Here is an 18,084-nt window from a genome sequence, read left to right as displayed (position 1 = left end):
GGATCTCTGCAGCTGGGGCTGGTGGCAGGGTGGGCCTGGACCCGGCCGGGAGGGATGGCTCCAGGGAAGGACACATCGCGCAGGACTCTGATCAGGGGCCTAGGGAGCAGCCATGAGGTGGAAGCTTCAGGGCAGGGGGGCTGCAGTGAATCCCTGCTATGTGCCCCTCCAGCCCAGAGAGGAATGCATGGCCTCATTCCCAACGTCCAGCCAGTGTGGCAGGGTCCATCTCACTCGGCTGACCCCTAGGGCTCGGAGAGGACTTCAAAGAGGCAACACTCGCAGAAACCACCACTAACATTGCCACCGCTTGGAGCTGCTGCTGCTGCTGCTTTTTTAATTAATTTATTTGTAGTAATCTCTACACCCAACATGGGGCTCAAACTCACAACCCCGAGATCAAGAGTGGCACGCTCTTTCGACTGAGCCAGCCGGGCGCCCCACCCTTTGAAGTTTCTATGCTGCTGAGATGTTGGGGAATTTATAATCAGAAAAATGCAGCAAAGCCAATTTCCTAAAATGGGAAGGCCTGGTACACAGGCAGGAGCCCTAGGTTGTCGTCTACAGGGGAGGGGCTGGGTCTGAGACCTGCGGCTGCCGCCACCTGCTCACACAGCCCTTCAGGGTCCCTCCTCACTGTGGGCCTGAGTATTTTCACCCCGGCAATTCAGGGGGCCATCCCCCACCCCACAGCTCTGACGACACCCAGCTATGACACCTGTTGCCATGGAGACCAGCACAGCCGTAGAGAGCTGCACGAACGTGGGCCAGGCCTGCCGCCCCCTCGGACACCCCCAGGAGGTGCCTTCGGGGTGCCAATCCTTCTGACCTCCGCGGGGTTGGGCGGGAGCTCCACTCAGTGCCCTCCACCTCCAGCCCCTCACTCCCGTGCACGCCAGGAAGGCCCGCTGCGGGCCTCAGGACACTGGCGGGGCTGCTCAGAGGCGGGGCGCTGGGGCCGGGCACCACCTACCTGGCGTTGCCATCATATCCAGCGAAGATCCATAGCTTGTCACTATACACCGTGGCGCCGTGGGCGGACCTGGCGACTGGCAACCTGTAGCGCGAGGTGGGGGGTGAGGAGTGAGGCCACCCAGCACAGACGGGAGCCTCACAGCCCCACGAGGCCGGCCGGGACCCCAGGGCTGCCGCGCCTACATTTGCTGACACCAGGGCTCTGGGGATGCCAGCTGGGCGTCATGAGGCTGAGCCTGCGAGGCGGCGCCGGGGGATGAGGAATTCAGATGTCCACGGGGTAAAGCCCCCTCCCAGCCACACCAAAATATCAAACAGTGGGGGGGGGGGCAGTCCTGGCAAAACAGGACCAGAGAAGCACCCATCAGCAGTCCATTGGGGCCCCCTCTGCTCTTTGAAAGGAGAGAATCTAAGGACAGGGAGGACGCCTCAGACAGGCACAGCTGGGAGTGAGCACAACTCAGGCCTCTCTGGGCCTCGGGCTCTTCTTCTGTAAGGCTACAGGGGACTCAGTGCAGTAGCCATCGGGACACCCCCCAAAGGTTTCAGCAAAGTCTCTCACCGTCCTTCAATCTTCCACTCCGTCCACTGGCCAGTTGCAAACTTATATTCAAAAAGGTCGTTTTTATTCTTCAAGTTAGAATTGGAATAAATGTCCCCAGTGTAGCCCCCTGGGTAGAGAGAGGGAGAAACTGTCATACCCAAAGGTAGCATCTCAGAGGCTTCAAACCCCAGGAGGTGGGGGCAGAATCTGGCCTCATTTAAGATGTATTCAGGGACTCCCTCCATAAACCTTGGGGAGCACCTCCTGCCTGCCTGACTCTGTACTAGGCTCTGGGGACACAGAAATGAGCAGAACCCTGTTCCCTGCCCCTGGTGCAGTGACAGAGGAGGGAGGTGTGTCACCCTCCCGCCCAGTCATGGGGGCGGGGGACCATTCCAACCCTGCGACATCGGGACAGTTAGGGAAAGGGGTCCCCAGGCCAGTGGAGGAACCCAGAGGCCCTGGAGATGAGGCAGCTCACCGAAGACGAACATGCTGCTCCCATAGACAACGGCCGAGTGGTGGTAGCGGGGGGCCGGCGGGGTGCCGGTGGTGAAGGCCCTGGTTGCGGGGGGGAAACAAGGCACGGGGGGGGGGAGCAGTCAGCAGGGGTCAGCTAGCTGTGCAGTCCATGCCACACAGGGGAGCCCCTGCCACCCCCAGGATTCCTTTCATTTTTGTATTTTGTAGGCAATATCTATCTCATTATAGAAATTTTTTTAGAAAGGGTTTTTTTTTTAACCTTTATATTATTTTTATTTTTTTTTAGTAGGCTCCACGTGGGTCCAGAGTGGAGCCCAACATGGAGCTTGACCTCACGACCCTGAAATCAAGACCTGAGCTGAGACCAAGAGTCGGATGCTTAACCGACTGAGCCACCCAGACGCCCCTCGTTATAGAAACTTTGAACAAAAACTGCTGATAAGGAAAAAGCACAAAACCAGCACTAAGACTTGCCAGAAAGCACCATCTATAACTTTAGGTCACCACCCCCACCCCCCACACACACACCTCTCCTATGCATATTGATATTGATGCCTCTGTATTGTAAATGGAGTCATGTGGTAGGTATTTTGTAACCTCTGCTTTTTGAACTCAACAGCAGAGAGGGACTCGGGTCTCCTGCTGCTCTGGACTGAGCGGCACCATGGCGCATTTAGCAGCGCTGGGTCCCACCCGCGGCAGCCGGCCACACGCTTTCCTTATTGAACTAAAACCCATTTATACTGCTTTCCTGAAGTGGCTCCTTTTCAGTGTTTTGTCCTTAAGCAATTATTAGTAAAGGATTGTACAGTCTTTAAGGTGATGTTTAAAATTAATCTGTAACTACTGTCTATATTATAAAAGCAAGTGTGAGGGGCGCCCGGGTGGCTCAGTCAGTTAAGCGTCTGCCTTAGGCTCAGGTCATGATCTCAGGGTCCTGGGATCAAGCCTCGCATCGGGCTCCCTGGTCAGCGGGGAGTCTGCTTCTCCTTCTCCCACTCCCCCTGCTTGTGTTCCTGCTCTTGCTGTGTCTCTCTCTGTCAAATAAATAAACTCTTAAAAAAAAAAAAAAGCAAGTATGAGAGGAACGAGACATAAACTTCTATGGCAATCCCAGTGCTCAGTTACGTCCGCCTCCATCAAAGGGGGGCAGTGAGACCCCACCACAGCGGGGACTCAGGGGACTGGCAGATGCCCACAGAGCTCCTGCCCAGAGTGTGGCACCCAAGGTGACTCGGTGGTTCTGCGCCCCTCCTGCACAAGCAGATGGCAGAGCTCAGGAGGAAGCCTAGTACCTCCTAATCCTGGGATCCCTTTCTCCCCCTCAGCTGAGAGCTGCCCCCTGGGCAGGGCTGGAGACTGGAGCAGATGGGTACAAACATGCCGTCCTCAGAGAGGGCAGGTGTCTCGCCCAAGGCCACACAGCCGGGAGGGCCATCTGTGGGAGGCGGCCAGGGCTCGCATGCAGCCCACTACCCATGTGGGGTACTACCCGGGCAGAGGATGGGCCCCACAGGGGCACGGAGGGGAGGACAGCCAGTGTTGCCAGCCCCTGGGCAGCACCCTGCAGCAGCACAGGGTCGGTCCTGGAAGGACCCATCAGCCGATGCCCCCCCCCACCCCGGCCCCCGTGTCACCTCCCATAGCAGCTCCTGGCCCAGGAGACTGGCTGGGTGACTGAAGGGCTCTCCGGAGGCAGAATCTGAGGACCGGGGGGGGTGGTGCTGGGGCTCAGAGGCCACCCACCTGCACCAGGAGCAGTCCTTCACGTCGAACCGTAGGAGGTCGTTGAGCATGGTCTTCCTGAAAGACAGCCAGGGACAGGTGGGGTCGGTCCTGGGCTGGTCCCGGTCTGCTCTCCAGGACCCAGGAGACAGACACTGCAGCCCGGGGGTGGGGCGGTTGTGGGGACTCAGCCAGGGCCAGGCAACCCGCTGATGCCTGAGGGACCAGGGAGTGACCACAAAGGACGCTCCCCAACTGGTTGCAGGTGCCAGGGTACCAGGGCGGCAATGCACGTGGGACCCACCTGCCTGGGGTCGGGTCCAAAGCATGATTCTGGCTGCTTGAGGGCTCACACCTCACGGCAAGCTCCAGAACCGCTACTCCCACTCCCACTCACATGTCTCAGCGCCCCCTTCTCTGAGGCTCTGCCACCATAATGCAGAGCTTCCCACATCTCAGGGGAGGCTTCTTTCCTCCTCTCTGATCCTCCTTCCACCTCTTTATTGCAAAGCCAACGTAACTACATTCAAGATAAAATAAAATGGAAAACAAGGGCGCCTGGGTGGCTCAGTTGGTTAAGCGACGGCCTTCGGCTCAGGTCATGATCCTGGAGTCCCGGGATCGAGTCCCGCATCGGGCTCCCTGCTCGGCGGGGAGTCTGCTTCTCCCTCTGACCCTCCCCCCTCTCATGTGCTTGCTCTCTCTCTCAAATAAATAAATAAAATCTTTAAAAAAAAAAAAAAAAAAGGAAAACAAATTCCACTGGCCACCTACCAGGACCTGCATGTTACCACCCGGTCCTTGTCAGTAAGAAGGAAGAAGGGAGTCAACCAACAGGAGCCCAGCACCCCTTACAGGCCAGGCCTGTACAAGGTGCCCCCTGCACCTCTCCCTCAGTCTGCATCAGGGGGCTGCGCTCCCCACCTGCATTTACAGAAGAGGAAGGGGCCCGAGAGATAACGGGCCTGCCTAAGACCATGCGGTCAGGAAGCCAGGAGCTGAAAGCAGAGATGTGACTGTAATTTCTCCCCTCTCCCATCTGCCCCTCCTCCCCCTCCCCCTCCCCCCCTCCCCCTCCCGGACAGTGTAGGAAGCCACCTTTCTTTGTACGCAGTCCACCTTTACGAAGTTGTGCCCAGAGTGAGACAAATCTGTGTCCTGTTCCTTGGCGCCACATTGCAGCAAAAGTATTGCTGCTTTTTTGCTATACAGCTCACATGCCAACTGGACCTGCTACAGAACACTGCTCGGGATGCTCCCCTCCTGCCCTGGGCTGGACCCCCAGCCTTTCCTGGTTTGGGGGATTGTCATCAAGGCTGCAGTGAACATCTGTGGGCAGATGCCTCTTCCTAGTTCATTCCTTCAAGGGACATGCATTTATTGACTTGTCCGTGTGCTGGGTACAGGTCCTGCCCTGGTGGTAACAAACATCGTGTGCTCTGAGATAACCCTGAGATGATCCGTGCGATCTGTGCTCTTACCATGGAGCCAGCAAGAGGTGCAGAAGGGGAGGGGAGGGCCGACGGTTGGTCCAGTTGGCCCCGGCGTTCGGGAAGGCCTCACTCACAGCAAATTCCGAAGACAGGCAGGAAGGGGTGGGAAGGACGGAACAGCCAGGACAAGGGCCCGAGCAGGAGACGCTTGGTTCACTCAGAACACAGCAAGGCACTGGTGTGGCCCAGCGCCGTGCAAAACAAGGGCAGAGGAGCAGGACGGGCACGAGTGTAGAGGGCCCCGCGGACCACCAGGACAGCTCGGGCTCCTAAGCAGAGGGAGGGGAGCCATCCCGGGGTTATGTGCTGAGAAAGAACACACTGAGACTTGCATTTCCAAATGCATCCCTCTGACTGCTCATGGGGAAAGACGCTGCGGGGGAGACAGGCTGGAAGCCAGCGTCCTTGCCGGAGGAGACCATCCGGCCCAGTCTGCAGGTCCTCATGGGGTCCTGCGTACCCCACCAGCTCCAAGTCAGCCCCCCCAGGGAGTCCTGAAAGACCAAGGCTGCAGAACCAATCAGAGGCCAGCCCTTCTGGGCTTCAGGCCAAGTGCTGTAGTGAGAGGCAGGGACGGACTCATGGGCAGAATCGGTCACGTGCAAATACTGCATCCGCAATACAGCCCAACCTCCGTCCTGAGCCCTTCCCAGCTTTGCACTCGCTGACCCCCAGGAGCACGATGCCAAAGCAGGGCATGTGGCCACCCCACATGCAGAGGAGGAGACCAGGGTGCAGCTAGTGTGGTTAAGCCACATCCCGAGCCCAAAGTCACAAAGCTCTAACTTGAACTGAGCCCGGTCTATCCAGGAGACCAGAGTTCAAGCCTCAGCCCCACATCTAGCAGGCTCCCAAGACTCCCAGAGCCCTGGTGGGCATCCTGGCCTTTCCTGACCACATCAATGAATGAATGGAGGGAGGGCAGCCCTACCCAGACTCCAGGCCTGGTGCCGTTCTGCATTCCCCAACCTCCGGGCCATTGCCCATGCTGATCCCTGTGCTTGGAACACTCTTCCTCTTTTACCTGATTCATTCCGACTTATCTTTCAGGTCATCAACCCCTCCAGGAAGGCTTCCCTGCCCAGTCGAGGCCCCCTTCTCCTCTCCAAGCACGTCTGCTATGCCCACACCCAGTACTTAACATGGCCCAGCCCATGATAAGAGCTAAAACAGCTCTTTCCCTCTGGGAATGGGTCTTAGGGGAACGCCGCCTGAAGGAACCAGCTACACAAACGAAAGGTTTAGCTCAGCCATTATCTTTCACCAAAGGAGACCGTCCACAACTTTAGTGGGAACGGTTCATGGGATGGAGGTGTGCCCACCAACAAAACACGAGGTCATTGTCAGGGAAGTTGTTTCCCAGGAATTTATAGCAATGTGGGAAAACCTTTACAAAAAGTGGAAAATATGGGAAATAAATAAAACTGTCCTCTAAACGCTGCCATGTGCAGCGTGTTGATAAAGCCCCCAGAGAAGTGCAGTGAAGGAAAAGTGTCTGGGGAGGGTGGCAGCCAGGGCGGATGTGTTTCTTTCAAGGCTGTGTCCACTCACTCAGAACAAGAGGCACATTTCTGTGTCCCAAGCATGTGCTACCCACTGAATGCTGTGCCAAGGGTCTTGAGGGTAGGGACTCTCACATGGAGAAACTGAGGCTGAGTACTTAGCTAAGCCAGTCAGAGCCACCATGTTTCTCCCTCCCTGGTCCAAATACCCTGATGCTCATGCTCACTCACCCATTGTCTCCACCAAATACATAGATGGCATCTTTATAGGCCACCACTGTGTGCTTGCTGCGTCTGGAAAAAAACGAATGGATGGGAGGCAGTGAGGCCGGGACCCTCCTGGGGGAGGAATGACACTAACCACCCAGGCTGCTGCAGAAATGAGGTAACACCTCTCAACTGCCAAGATCGAGAGAGATCCCTAAATTCCACAAGTACCCCAGGACCACCTGTATACGGGGACCCTGACATTACCCTGGCACTCTCTGGACTCTCCACCCCACTGCAGAGCACCTGGGACCCCAGCCCCAGCCCCACAAACACAACTTAACTCTAGTACCCTGCCCCAGGCCACCCCGCTCCATGACTCCCTCAGAACCCCCTCCTCTGCCCTCGACATCATCCTGGACATCACCACTTCCTCCCCACCCCCTATGACCAGATCCCACTCTTGGACACCACGCCCCGGCCTCGGCCCCTGGACCCCGCCCCGGGACCTCCTCAGACACCCCCGCTTCCCCCAAGAGCCCCTGAACTCCGCCGTACCGGGCCCCCACGAACTCGTCGCAGGGCGGGAGGCGCCGCCAACGATGCACTGTCTCGAAGGGCCCGAAGTTGAGTGTCAGGTACTCAACACTGTCCGAGCAGCTGTGGTCAAAGTCCACGCTCGGGGCTACCTTGGACCGCGCGCTGCCTGCCAGGGCCCCGGCCCCGATCGGGCCTCCCGAGCCCCCCGGCCCAGCCATCCCGTGTCCACGCCCGATCGGCCACCGGGTCCGCGGGACGTGCCGCCACCGCCCCGGGCCGCGCCGAGGGACTACATTTCCCGGCGAGCCCTGTGCCGCCGCGGCACACTTCCGGCCTGCGCCGCACTCCCCGGCAAGCTTAGCGCTCCTCGTGACTCCGCGGGCCAGCGCAACCTCTGGGAAGCGGGGAGCGTGTGACCCTCTGGGAAGCGTGTCCCACCAAGTACGCGCGCCAGATTTCCCTTCCAGTGAAGGCGGTGTCCAGTCTCCAGCCCCGTCCGGACTGCACTTCCCCGGCGCCGGCCAGGCCCACGCCGCCCGGAGACGGGCCACACTTCCCGGCATGCCCTGTTTGCCCGGGGACTCGGCCTTCACCGTCCGCCGCTCTTGGGATCCCGGGTGGAGGGTTCCGGGCTTGCAGCGGCCTAGCAAGGAGCGCGACTATTCCCTTCCTGCCTGCGCCCCCACTTCTGCCCCCCGCGTCTCCCCCTCGGCATTCCTCTTGACTGGGAGGCAGAGTGGCACAGAGGCTCTAGATTCTCGTTCTTACTTAATAGCAGAGCCTCATTTTCTTTACCTGCAAAATGGGGATTCAGGGAGCTGTGGCTGCCATGAAAAGCATGGGCTGTCTCAGGACCCAGCCCCTCCAGCCGTAAGTAGGCACATGCCCCCAAACTGCCAAGCGCGAGCCGCCTCTGACCTCTGAAGAAGCACTTCCCATCTCAAACCCTTGGCACGTGCTATCCCTTCTACCTGGAGTGCCCTTCTCTCAAAATCCAGATCCAAGACACTGGTTAGAGAAGCTTTCCCTAACCCCAGGGCCAGAATCAGTTGCTACCTCCGCTGAGTGCTCATAGGCCAAACTGGTGTGGCACTGAGCATTGTGTGGTTGTGCTTTCTCCCTCAAGAGTGAGTATCTGTCCAGTTACAATGGAAGTCACACAGATCTGCAAATGTGTGCGTTTTAATTTTAAGATAATGTCTAATATGTTGCAGGGTCCCGCAGGGGACCAGTCTCAAGAGAGGGAGAAGAGGATAGGCCTGTCCTGCCTCCACTGCCAGCCATCAGTGGCAGCTGAGGCCTTGGGGGGTAAGCATCTCCTGGAGGTAGCAGAAGCCTCTCTGGAGGTGAGCCAGGCAACCGAAGGCAAGCACTGGGAAGGCTCAGGTTCTGCCCTGGGGAATCCTGGGAAATTGGAGGTTGGCACCTGCCCCCAGGGCTTGGCCTCTGTCCCTGGTGCCCAAGCGTGCCTGCCCAAGTCTGCTGCATGCGAGCTCAGGATCCTTTCCCTGTGAGCCAGGACATGTCGCCGGTCCTGCAGGAATGAGGGGAGGAGGAGTCAGGGTAGAAGACAGCAGGTTACCACTCGGCACCATGAACAGGTGATCCCTGAGGACAGCAGGGGGCCTGCTCTGTGCCAGGCCCTGGTGCCCAGCAGGAATGGGTACTTAGGCAGAGAGGGGAAGTCCATGGGGTACAGGCTCTGGGCTGAGGTGGGAAAGGCTCAGAATGGTCAAAAGGAAGGACAGAGGACCACGTACTTGCTGTGCAGCACAAACAGCCTTTTCGAAGGCGAGAGAGAGAGAGAAGGCCGGGGAGAGAGTATGTCATTTATCATGTTCCCTCTTGGTTTTCTATCGTTTCCAGCCTGAGGCCTACCCCTGTACTGTGGCCTCCAAGCTTTCCCCAGTCCCTGGGCAGGGGAGGGAGCCTCTCTGTAGGCAGTTCGAGCCCACAGGGTGACTCCCATTGGCACCATCCTGGGGTGAGGGTAATGGCTGACATCCAGTGTCCCCCAAACACCAAACAACCACCCAACATCTCTGTGCAGGGTGTCCCCAGAGGCATAACTATCTGCCTCCCCGCCCCCCAGCTTCTGCCAGTCCCAACACAACCAAATCCAGTTGGGTGTCCCAGGCCAGGTGACTGCCCAAGCAGTGGCTTTGACCAAGGGCTTCGACCCCTCCCCATAGCACTGGCCCTGCCCTGGGACACAGCCTCTTCCCCTTCTTCTTTCTCCCCAAAAGCACAAATAACCAGCCCATTCGTAAACCACAACCCTTGTCCCACACCACCCCATAGTCCTGATGCCCCATAGACTGATGTGGACCAAGAATAGGGGGAGGCTCTGTAGGGCTACAGGAGTGGATGGCTACCAAGGGCCAATCCCTTGGGGGACCTCCCCCCCCCACACACCAGACCTCTGAAGCCCACACTCACTCCACCTCCCGCTTTCGGATGGCACGGCCGGAGGCTAGCACCTCAGCTACCTTGGAGACAATAGGATCGTAATTCATGCTGGCCACAGCAATCACCTCATCGCCTCTGCAGGGACAGAGTAACTGAGCCTGAGGACTGCCCAGCAGTGACCTTCCTTCTTGGAGACCCTGACGCACTCCTCTTCAGCTGGGGCCCAGAGAGGGATCTTACCCAGGGCAACAGGAATATCCTGAGCACCCAGCGCTCCTTGCTTTGCTTGGCCCAACATGGGCTTGGGGATCCTGCTAGAGGCCACGGAGGCTCCAGCCTTCCTCCTCAGCGGAGTTCAGGGCTGTGCTCCCGTCCTGGGATTACCACTCTCTACCTGTGTGACTTCCCTCGGTGTAAGAGTGGGAGTCAACAACACCCACCTCAAAGAGCTGTCCTGAAGATAAAATGTACTTCCTCAATGCGTGGCTGTTGGACTTAATACTACCCCGCCTCCTCACTGGTCCTTGGAGGGTCTCCCGCCTAGCTGCCTCCCTTGGCCACTCGGTCCACCTTTCAGGTAGGTCCCCTCCACTGGAGCAGAGCTCCTCTGGGATGAGCTCCCCTTCCCGACCGAGCTCCCGCTGCTTCGCGCCGCGTTCCACCCCGTTGCTCTCACTTGGTGTAAAAAGCCACGAACTTGAGCTCTTCCAGATCCCCCTGGATAATGACGTCGTCGAAGCCTTCTCCGTACCCTGTGGGCCGAACAGGAGGGAGAGGGGCTCCGCCAGGTCAGCGCCCTGTGCCCTCCTAAATCCTCCCTGAACCCCCCCGCCAGACCCCGCTCCCTTTGTCCTTTTAGGTGGTCCTTAGTGCCGCCCCCAACCAGTTTCTGCTCTTCCTACGGCGGACGTGGCCACGCCCCTAGGATGCTCATAGCCCCGCCCTAACCTCCAAGCTCCACCCCTGCACTCCCTAACACCTTAGCCACACCCCTAAATGCTCTTGGCCCCGCCCCTGTCCGGAGCCCCTCCGTTACCCGCGTAGCGCAGGCTCTTGCCGAACATGGCTGTCCACAGGTAGGGCACGGTGCTAATCTCCGCTTCCTGCGCCAGCATGTTCTGGGCCGCCACCCGCCCTGTAGGACCCAGGGTGGTGAGAGCCCCGATCCTAGCCCTCACCACTCCTACGCTGCCTGCCAGAGCTCTCTGGGGACCTCTGACATGTGGGGCTACTCCCCCTCCTTCTCCTGCCCAGGGGTCAAGTAAAGCATCATTGCTCAGCCCACTGCCCACCCTCGATTGCAGTTGATCGGTGCAGAGGGACACCTGGCTCAAAGCCAGTCACTCAGATCGCTTCTCAGAGAATTTGGATGAAATGCCCCAGATCTGGATGGTCTGCTCCCTGGGGTTGTGGGGTTGTGGGTGTGCACACAACTAATCAGACACATCAGGTATGAAGAGGGGGGCAGGAGAATGGGGCCCAAGTACCCAGGGAAGCAGGGATGACAGCCACACCCAGGGCCCCAGAGAATAGCGTGGGTGGCTTCCCAGTTCATATGAGGCCCCCCTGGACCTGGTAGTTGGATGTCTGTGAGAGTCGCCTAGACCCTCCCAGTTAAACCTTAATTATACTTGGCCTTTGGTTCCTTAAAACCAGCAACAACTTTAGGCCTTGGACCTGAACAGAAATCAGTACCAGGAATGGGATTTCAGGCAGCAGATGCTCAGATAATGTGAAGCCAGGGAGGAGAGGTCAGTGAGGGGAGTCTGCTGGCTCTCCCCATGAGGCAGCCAACTTGCTGGCATGTACATCTTAGGGACCCAGAGCAGGTATGCACAGTAAGTGAGGCTTCAGGCCTTGGTGACCACCAAGTGTGTGTGTGGCGGGGGGGGGCACTCAGTTCTCCACTAAGCCCAGTTTCCAGGCCCAGGTGGCTGCCTCCCAAGGGCCAGCATGAAGCAACTGGGTTCACAGAACCAGTCGAGTGGCCCAAAGGAGACAGAAATATTGAATGGGAAGGTGGCCCATATCCTACTAAATCCCTTTCTCTCCCTGGGTGACTGCACAGGTTAGTGAGGATAAAAGGAAAGGAGAGGCGGGTGAAAGGATGGGGTGGGTGGGACACTGTGGCTAGTTGGAGGGGGTGTCCTGAGGGCACGGAGCGGGGGGATTGTCTATGGATGGGCCACAGGGCTTGCTGTGTCAGCTAGCTGGTCAGACAGGCCACCACCGAGCCTTGAAAGGCTACCCAGAGACCAGGACCCAAGGCCAACAACTGGGGGTGGGCCTGGAGGAGGCTGTCCCCAGGGTCTCAGCCTCCCAGCCCCCATCCTGCCAGGGGGCTGATCATACCCTGGGCATGAGCCATCTGCCAGTGTGGGATATTCACTTTCCGATTGTTCCTCCAGGCCAGGGGGAAAGTGACAGCATCACCAGCTGCAAACACGCCTGGGACGTTGGTCTGCATCATCTGTGGGGAGAGGCCCCGGGGCTCTGTGGGTGGGACAGGGGCCTTGGCCTGGACCTGCCACCACCTCCAGCCCAGCACCCTGCCCGCCCCGCCCAGCCCCACCTTGTTGACAGGGATGAAGCCTCGGGAATCCAGATTGATGCTGCTCTGCCTCAGGAAGCCCGTAGCGGGCACCGCACCTGACAGGACAGGGGCCACCATGTCCATTCCCTGGTCCCTCCCTTCTCCCGCTTCACTGTCCTCCATGACTCATACCCTTCCCTCACCGCAGTCCAGCCCCAGACCGATCGTCCAAAGGGCTGCCCACCCTGCGGCCTTTATGTGTCCTGTCCCCTCTGTCTGGATCCCCCGCCCCAGACTGCCGTGCCTCCCACCCGGCCTCAGCTATCACCTCCTCTGAGAGACTCCACGAAGCGCCCCGGAAGGGGGGGTCGGCATGCCAAACCTCCCCAGCTCCTATGCTGCCGCCTCCCAGCTCTGTCCCTCCCCAGACTGGCACCTCAACTGGAGCAGGGCCCAGTTAGAGGCTTGTTTCTGTCCTGCAGCCCCCATGGGGCAGGCCGTGCAGGTATCTGTGGGCAGCGGTCATTGGGAACGTCCTCCGTGCCAAGCCCTGGCTACACGTGCGACACCCACTCCCCGACAGCCCTGCGAAGTGGGAACGGTTGGGGGGGCCCATTTTGTAGATGTGGAGACCGAGGCTCAGGGAGGGGAAGGGACTGGCCCAAGGCCACTCTGGAGCATGTGCAGGTCCTCGCTGGCACCCGCCTGCCCACCCACTCACCAATGCCCACAACACAGACGTCAGCCCGCACAACCTTGCTGCTCTTCAGCACGACCTCCTTCAGCTGTGGGGAGGGGGCGTGGGTGAGCAGGTCAGCCCAGCTCCTGGGAACAGGGGAGGGAGGGGGGCAGGAAGAAGGGCCCACCTTTCCCTCCTGGGCTCGCAGCTCGGACACCTCTGTCTGCATGTAGAACTTGACCCGGTTGTTCTCAAACATCTGTCAGGGCAGGTGGGCAAGAAGGCCATGGATGAGAGCATGGCCGGGGCTGGGCTGGGTGCCTGGGGTTCCAAGGGGCTGGGTGCCGGGGTGGGCTCACCTTCATGAGGACACGCCCAACACGTTCCCCCAAAAATCTCCTGAAGGGCGTCTCCTCCAGCTCCACCACGGACACTGAGTGGGCCTTTTCGGTCAGATAGGCGGCCACCTCCATCCCTGGGGCCAGGGTGGTGGACGGCAGGCTGGCACCCTGCACCTCCCAGGGCCACTAGTACCCCGGGACCGGCCATCACAGACCATCACCCCCACCAGCCCTGGCTGCTCACCCAGGAAGCCAGCTCCCACGACCACTGCGTTGCGGCCCCGGGCCAGCCTCACCACACGATTGGCATCTTCAGGGGTCCGGATGGTGAACACATTCTCCACCTCTTTGCCTTTGCAGCTCAGCGTCTTAGGGCTGAGTCGTGGCCAGCATCAGTGAGGGGCTCCCGGCACCCCAAGCCCTCCCATCCAGGCTGGTGCCCTGCCGAGCGTCCAGCAGGGGACAACGGGGAGACAGCCTCCCACCTGCTCCCTGGTGCGAGCAGCAGCTTGCTGTACTCCAGCTTGAAGCCATCCTTGAACACGACCTTCTTGTTTCTCACGTCCACTGTGACCACCTGTAACCCCGCCGGGCAGAGTGTGGGCCTGGGCGTGGACTTGAACCAGGCTGCCCCTCCCAGCTCCTGCCAGACCCTCCAAACAGAAGGTTCCACAGGGACTGGTCCTGCCACCTGGGTGGTCCTTCCTCCTGGCTTCTCTTTACACTTCGGACACCACCTTCCCCTCAAAGCCATCTTTACGCTCTCCCGTCCCAGCCCTGAACAGATCTCTGCATGTGCCCATAAGCCTGCCGGGAAGAAGATCCAATGCTGTCTTCCAGGCCTGGAGCGCCCCAGGGGTGCCTGGACAGCAGGGCCAAAAGGGTAGGACACCCCCTGCCAAACCTCCAGGGACCCACATGGCCTCACATCACTTGTGGTTCCCACTAAGCCTTCCCAGGTTTATTTCCTAGCCTTGGCCCAGTACCTGGGCCTCGGTGAGCACCTCGATGCCATAGGCTCGGAAGAACTCCTTGGGCCTCAGGGCCAGCTGCTCAGGCTGGGCGTCCAGGGACTGCAGGAGATAGTTATCTTGAGATAAGGCCAGGCAGCCATTGTTTCATTTTGCAACAGAGGACCCGAGGCCTAGGGAGGGTAGGGCTGGGCCCCATTCACACAGGGGCTGCGGGATAGAAGTCAACAAGCCCGCATCTTTCTGGGGGTACCACAGATAGGACTGGCACGAGCAGAGAGGGCAGCCGGCCGGACCCCCAAGGGGCGACAAGCAGGATGCTGAGAGGGCCTGACTGTGCCCAGAAGGCTCGGAGTCTGGGCCCTGCCTGGGCCCCATTTGCCCCTCCTCCCACCTTGCTGAGCTTAGGTCGGTCATAGGGGAGGTGCCGGTCCAGCGTGCACAAGACGATCCTGTCTGAGAACCCCTCCTGCCGCAGGGTCTCCGCACACACTAAGCCAGCCGCACCTGAGGGGAGGGTGCTGTGGGTCAGGGACCACCTCTCCCCCACCCCACCCTGCCCCTCATAACCCCACCACCAACCTGCGCCTACAATGAGCACGTTGGTGCTGCTGCTGTGGCCAGCACTCGGAGAGATACACTTGGCCATCACCTTGGTTCTTCGCTGTAGCTGCAAGGCCTGGGGGTGGCCGGAGAGCAGAAGGCAGCTGGGAGCTGGAGTCGTGGACATCCTCCCTGTGCCATCATCCCAGCAGGCCAGGTCCTGCCGCTGCAGTCCAGCCTCAACCCCACCATGTAGCCTTTTACTCTGTTCCCCAGCCACAGGGCCTTTGCACATGCTGATCCCTGGGCCAAGATGCTCTCCTCACTTCTCCCTTTTGCTTGAGCCCCAAGCCACACCCTCACCTGCTTGCTGGCCCGGACGTACACCTTCTCCTTCTCAATCTTCACCTGCAAGGACTGTGTTGCTCAGGACCAGGTTTTGGGGTACTCCATCCCTGGCCCTGCACTCCCCGGCTCCCACCCCACTGCCCGCCTGTCCCCACCTGGAATTTGTGCAGACTGTCGAGGCCAGGGAAGTCCTCCAGGTCACCGGTGCTGATGTTGAAACAGGCACCATGCCAGGGGCAGCGCACCCGGCCACGGGACAGCACACCTGGGGGAGGGTGGTGCTGGGCTGGGGCCACCAGCAACAGTCCCTCTCTCCTGTGTCCCAGCAGTTGCTGGCTCTTCCCCACAGCCCAGGAGACCCCACTGATAGATGAGACCCTGAGGGTCCAAGGAGGTCCCAAGCACCCTTCAGGGAGGTCCCACCCCGCTTCCCGTGCGTCCTGGGACAGCTCACCTTTCACCAGGGGTGCTCCATAGTGCGGACACTTGTGGCCCAGAGCGTGGAACTCCCCGTTGTCCTTCACCAGCAACACCTTCCCCCAGCCCAGCTCCACTTCCCGCATCCTGGGGAGGGGCTGCACTCAGACCTCTGGTGGGCACCCCTTCCCAGAGTCCAGCTTTCTGGGGAGCAGGCCCAGACCGGGAGAGGCCATGATGGTGGGGGCCCCTTCCAGGCCTCCCAGCCCACCCCATCCAAGGCCTGCATCTTGCCTTCCCATCTTGGGCCCTCGGACGGCCCCCCGCCTCCCCCAGGCCCAGCACTCACTGGCCATTCTCGAGGTCCTTGACGTGGCAGACGGCGGCCTCCACACAGTCCTGAGCGCTGGGATAGGGGTGAGGGGCGGGCAGGCGCTCATCGGCATGGAAGTGGCGGGCTGTGCCGTTACCCTGGTAGGCCCGGGGGCTGCCCTTCCCGCCGGCCAGCAGCTCCTCCTTGCCCCGCTCCTTCTCAGGTAGCACCACCTCGATCTTGAGCTCCACTGTGGGCGGGCAGCGCAGCACCATGAGCCCCCAGCCGGGGCCACCCCCTTCCCTACCTCACCAGCTCTGGCGCTGGCCCTTTGAGTGAGTTCTCCTCCGTGCCTCCACCTTTCCAGAAAGCCCCCTGCACCATCAGCAGAGAGCCTTAAAACAGGCGAGAAACAGAACAGAGGCAGCAGGAGGGTGAGTTCATCTCTGCATGTTTTCTTTTTCAGTAACAAATGAGTGAGGGGGGGCACTTTGACCCTGACATTGCCTTTTCTCCAAGAATCTATGTGGAGCAAAAGAACCCTGGTGCCCTGAGCCCTGCTCGGACTGCAACAGCATGGTCCCTGATGGCAGGGACATCCATGAAGGATCAGGGTACGTGTAGAGTCTGACTCAAGTGAGAACAGGGCGTCCAAACCTGGGTGCGGCTCATTTCCCGGCCAGTGAATCTGGGTGACGGCAAACAGACAGTCTGTTCTGTTTGCAACTTTCCCGTAGGTTTGAGGTTTGTTTTTTTTTTAATTAAAAAAAAAAAATGTACACAATATATTTTCAACTTCTTAAAATAGCTATGCTCACCAATTTAAGAATCCATCATTTGCCAAGCCCTGGGTTTTAAATGTTTTCATGTGCAGGGGTCTGGGGCCTTGGCCGTGAACCCCACCTGAAGGGGTAGGTGCAGAGGGGGCGTGGGGCCCACCTCTCGAAGCCTCCACACAGAAGACACTTCCCCAGAGTGCCCATGGGCCCACTCTAGCAGGCAGTTAGCCAGAGACTGTCATTTTTGTCTTTATATTTTTCTGCATTTTCTACATTCCCTACAATGTGCCTGGGGTGTTTTTCTAATTAGAAGGGAACAATAAACAGAATTTTTAGCAGCGATAATCCGGCCTCCTGGGCTGAGTGATGGACGCTAAGCCCCTGGCACAGCATGGGCCCAATGAGGAAGCAGGAGGCGCCTCTCCCAACTCCCAAGGCACCGGAGCCTCCAGGCCTCTCCCCATTTCACCTCTGATCCCCTCCACCCCAGACCTGACCCTCCAGAAACAGAGAACACGGAGTCACACCTCTGGGCCTCTGCCTATGCAGCTCCCTCAGCCTGCCATCCCTCCCAGCCCTGGCTCACTCCTGCCCATCCACCTGGACAACTCAGCTGCTGCCTCCTCCGGCTGCCCATTCCTGGCATGTGCCTCATCTCGTGCCGTGCTAATCTCCCACCCTGGCCTGGCCCGGAGCCCGGGAAGGCAGGCCCGCACCCCCTGATCCTCAAGTCCCAGCCCTTAGCCTGGCCCAGGCACAGCAGGGGGCAGGGGTGAAGGTCGGCTCCATGATTCCAACTGGGCAGGAAGGGCCCCAGAGCCCACCACCATGCTGAAGCTGTTGCGTCAGGTTGGGAGGGGGTGTTGAGGGTGGGGTAGGTTCTTTGCCTTCATTTTCCGTACTTTATGTAATGGTGTTAGAATGTTTTGAGAAGAATTCAAAAGGAAAATACTCCCAACTCAGCTGACACCAGCTATGTGAACTGTAGAGAGGAAGCTCACAGGAACAGCCTGGCAGGGGCCCAGATAACAGCCAAGCCAGACTGTTTGCATCCTCCACCTCCTTCCAGAAGGCTCCAAGGAGCTCGATGATGCAGTCTTAACAGGAAGCCATTAAGTCAGATGCAATAGTGGAAAGGTGGATGGAGAGGGGGTCTCTGCTGATCCACAGAGCCAGATCAACCCTAGCCTCATGATTCCCAGGAGCCCATGTGACCATGGGCCCCTGCCTTATCCCCTTTGGACCTCAGATGCTTTCATTATAAAACAGAAAGAGGGCGCCT

The 18,084-nt window shown here is 59.3% G+C and overlaps 2 protein-coding genes across 7 annotated transcripts in view; both read right to left on the bottom strand.

The window, feature by feature from the left end:
- Positions 1-8,031, bottom strand: part of LZTR1 (leucine zipper like post translational regulator 1) — a 16,426-nt gene extending 8,395 nt beyond the window's left edge. The window contains exons 1-6 of the mRNA XM_081802512.1: positions 7,488-8,031; positions 6,954-7,016; positions 3,749-3,805; positions 2,001-2,080; positions 1,538-1,646; positions 974-1,057 (exon numbers count right to left, since the gene is read on the bottom strand). Of these exons, the coding sequence (XP_081658638.1) occupies positions 974-1,057; positions 1,538-1,646; positions 2,001-2,080; positions 3,749-3,805; positions 6,954-7,016; positions 7,488-7,687 (593 nt within the window). The 5' untranslated portion in view covers positions 7,688-8,031. The remainder of the gene's footprint in view (positions 1-973; positions 1,058-1,537; positions 1,647-2,000; positions 2,081-3,748; positions 3,806-6,953; positions 7,017-7,487) is intronic.
- A 604-nt stretch (positions 8,032-8,635) lies between these two features.
- AIFM3 (AIF family member 3) lies at positions 8,636-16,431 on the bottom strand. Of its 6 annotated transcripts, XM_081801681.1 has the most exons (19): positions 16,060-16,425; positions 15,748-15,857; positions 15,449-15,558; positions 15,309-15,353; positions 14,985-15,081; positions 14,797-14,909; positions 14,418-14,504; positions 13,917-14,008; positions 13,676-13,806; positions 13,450-13,565; positions 13,278-13,349; positions 13,133-13,196; positions 12,451-12,527; positions 12,231-12,348; positions 10,915-11,013; positions 10,555-10,630; positions 9,909-10,013; positions 9,230-9,250; positions 8,636-9,003 (listed from the first exon to the last, which is right to left on the bottom strand). In XM_081801681.1, the coding sequence occupies exons 1-19, from the start codon at positions 16,296-16,298 to the stop codon at positions 8,964-8,966; spliced, it is 1,812 nt and encodes a 603-aa protein (XP_081657807.1). In that variant the 5' UTR covers positions 16,299-16,425; the 3' UTR covers positions 8,636-8,963. The 6 variants fall into 6 exon arrangements, with proteins under 6 accessions (XP_081657807.1, XP_081657809.1, XP_081657808.1 ...); XM_081801683.1 differs by lacking the exon at positions 10,915-11,013 and having other exon boundaries at positions 16,060-16,431; XM_081801682.1 differs by lacking the exon at positions 9,230-9,250 and having other exon boundaries at positions 16,060-16,422.
- Between the last annotated feature and the right edge of the window lie 1,653 nt (positions 16,432-18,084).

This window comes from Leptonychotes weddellii, chromosome 13, assembly GCF_054177405.1.
Source record: "Leptonychotes weddellii isolate Sample4059 chromosome 13, ASM5417740v2, whole genome shotgun sequence".
Taxonomy (NCBI): domain Eukaryota; kingdom Metazoa; phylum Chordata; class Mammalia; order Carnivora; family Phocidae; genus Leptonychotes; species Leptonychotes weddellii.
The sequence above is the reverse complement of the archived record's forward strand: the minus strand, read 5'-3'. Positions and strand labels throughout refer to the sequence as shown.

Excerpts from the sequence above, each read along its gene's own strand:
- AIFM3 (XM_081801681.1), bottom strand. The coding sequence starts at position 16,298 with ATGGTGCTGCGCTGCCCGCCCACAGTGGAGCTCAAGATCGAGGTGGTG. Across the intron at positions 15,559-15,747 it reads TGGAGCACCCCTGGTGAAAG|GTGTGCTGTCCCGTGGCCGG; the intron begins GTGAGCTGTCCC and ends ACCCTCCCCCAG. Across the intron at positions 13,807-13,916 it reads CTGCTCGCACCAGGGAGCAG|CCCTAAGACGCTGAGCTGCA; the intron begins GTGGGAGGCTGT and ends GCCACGACTCAG.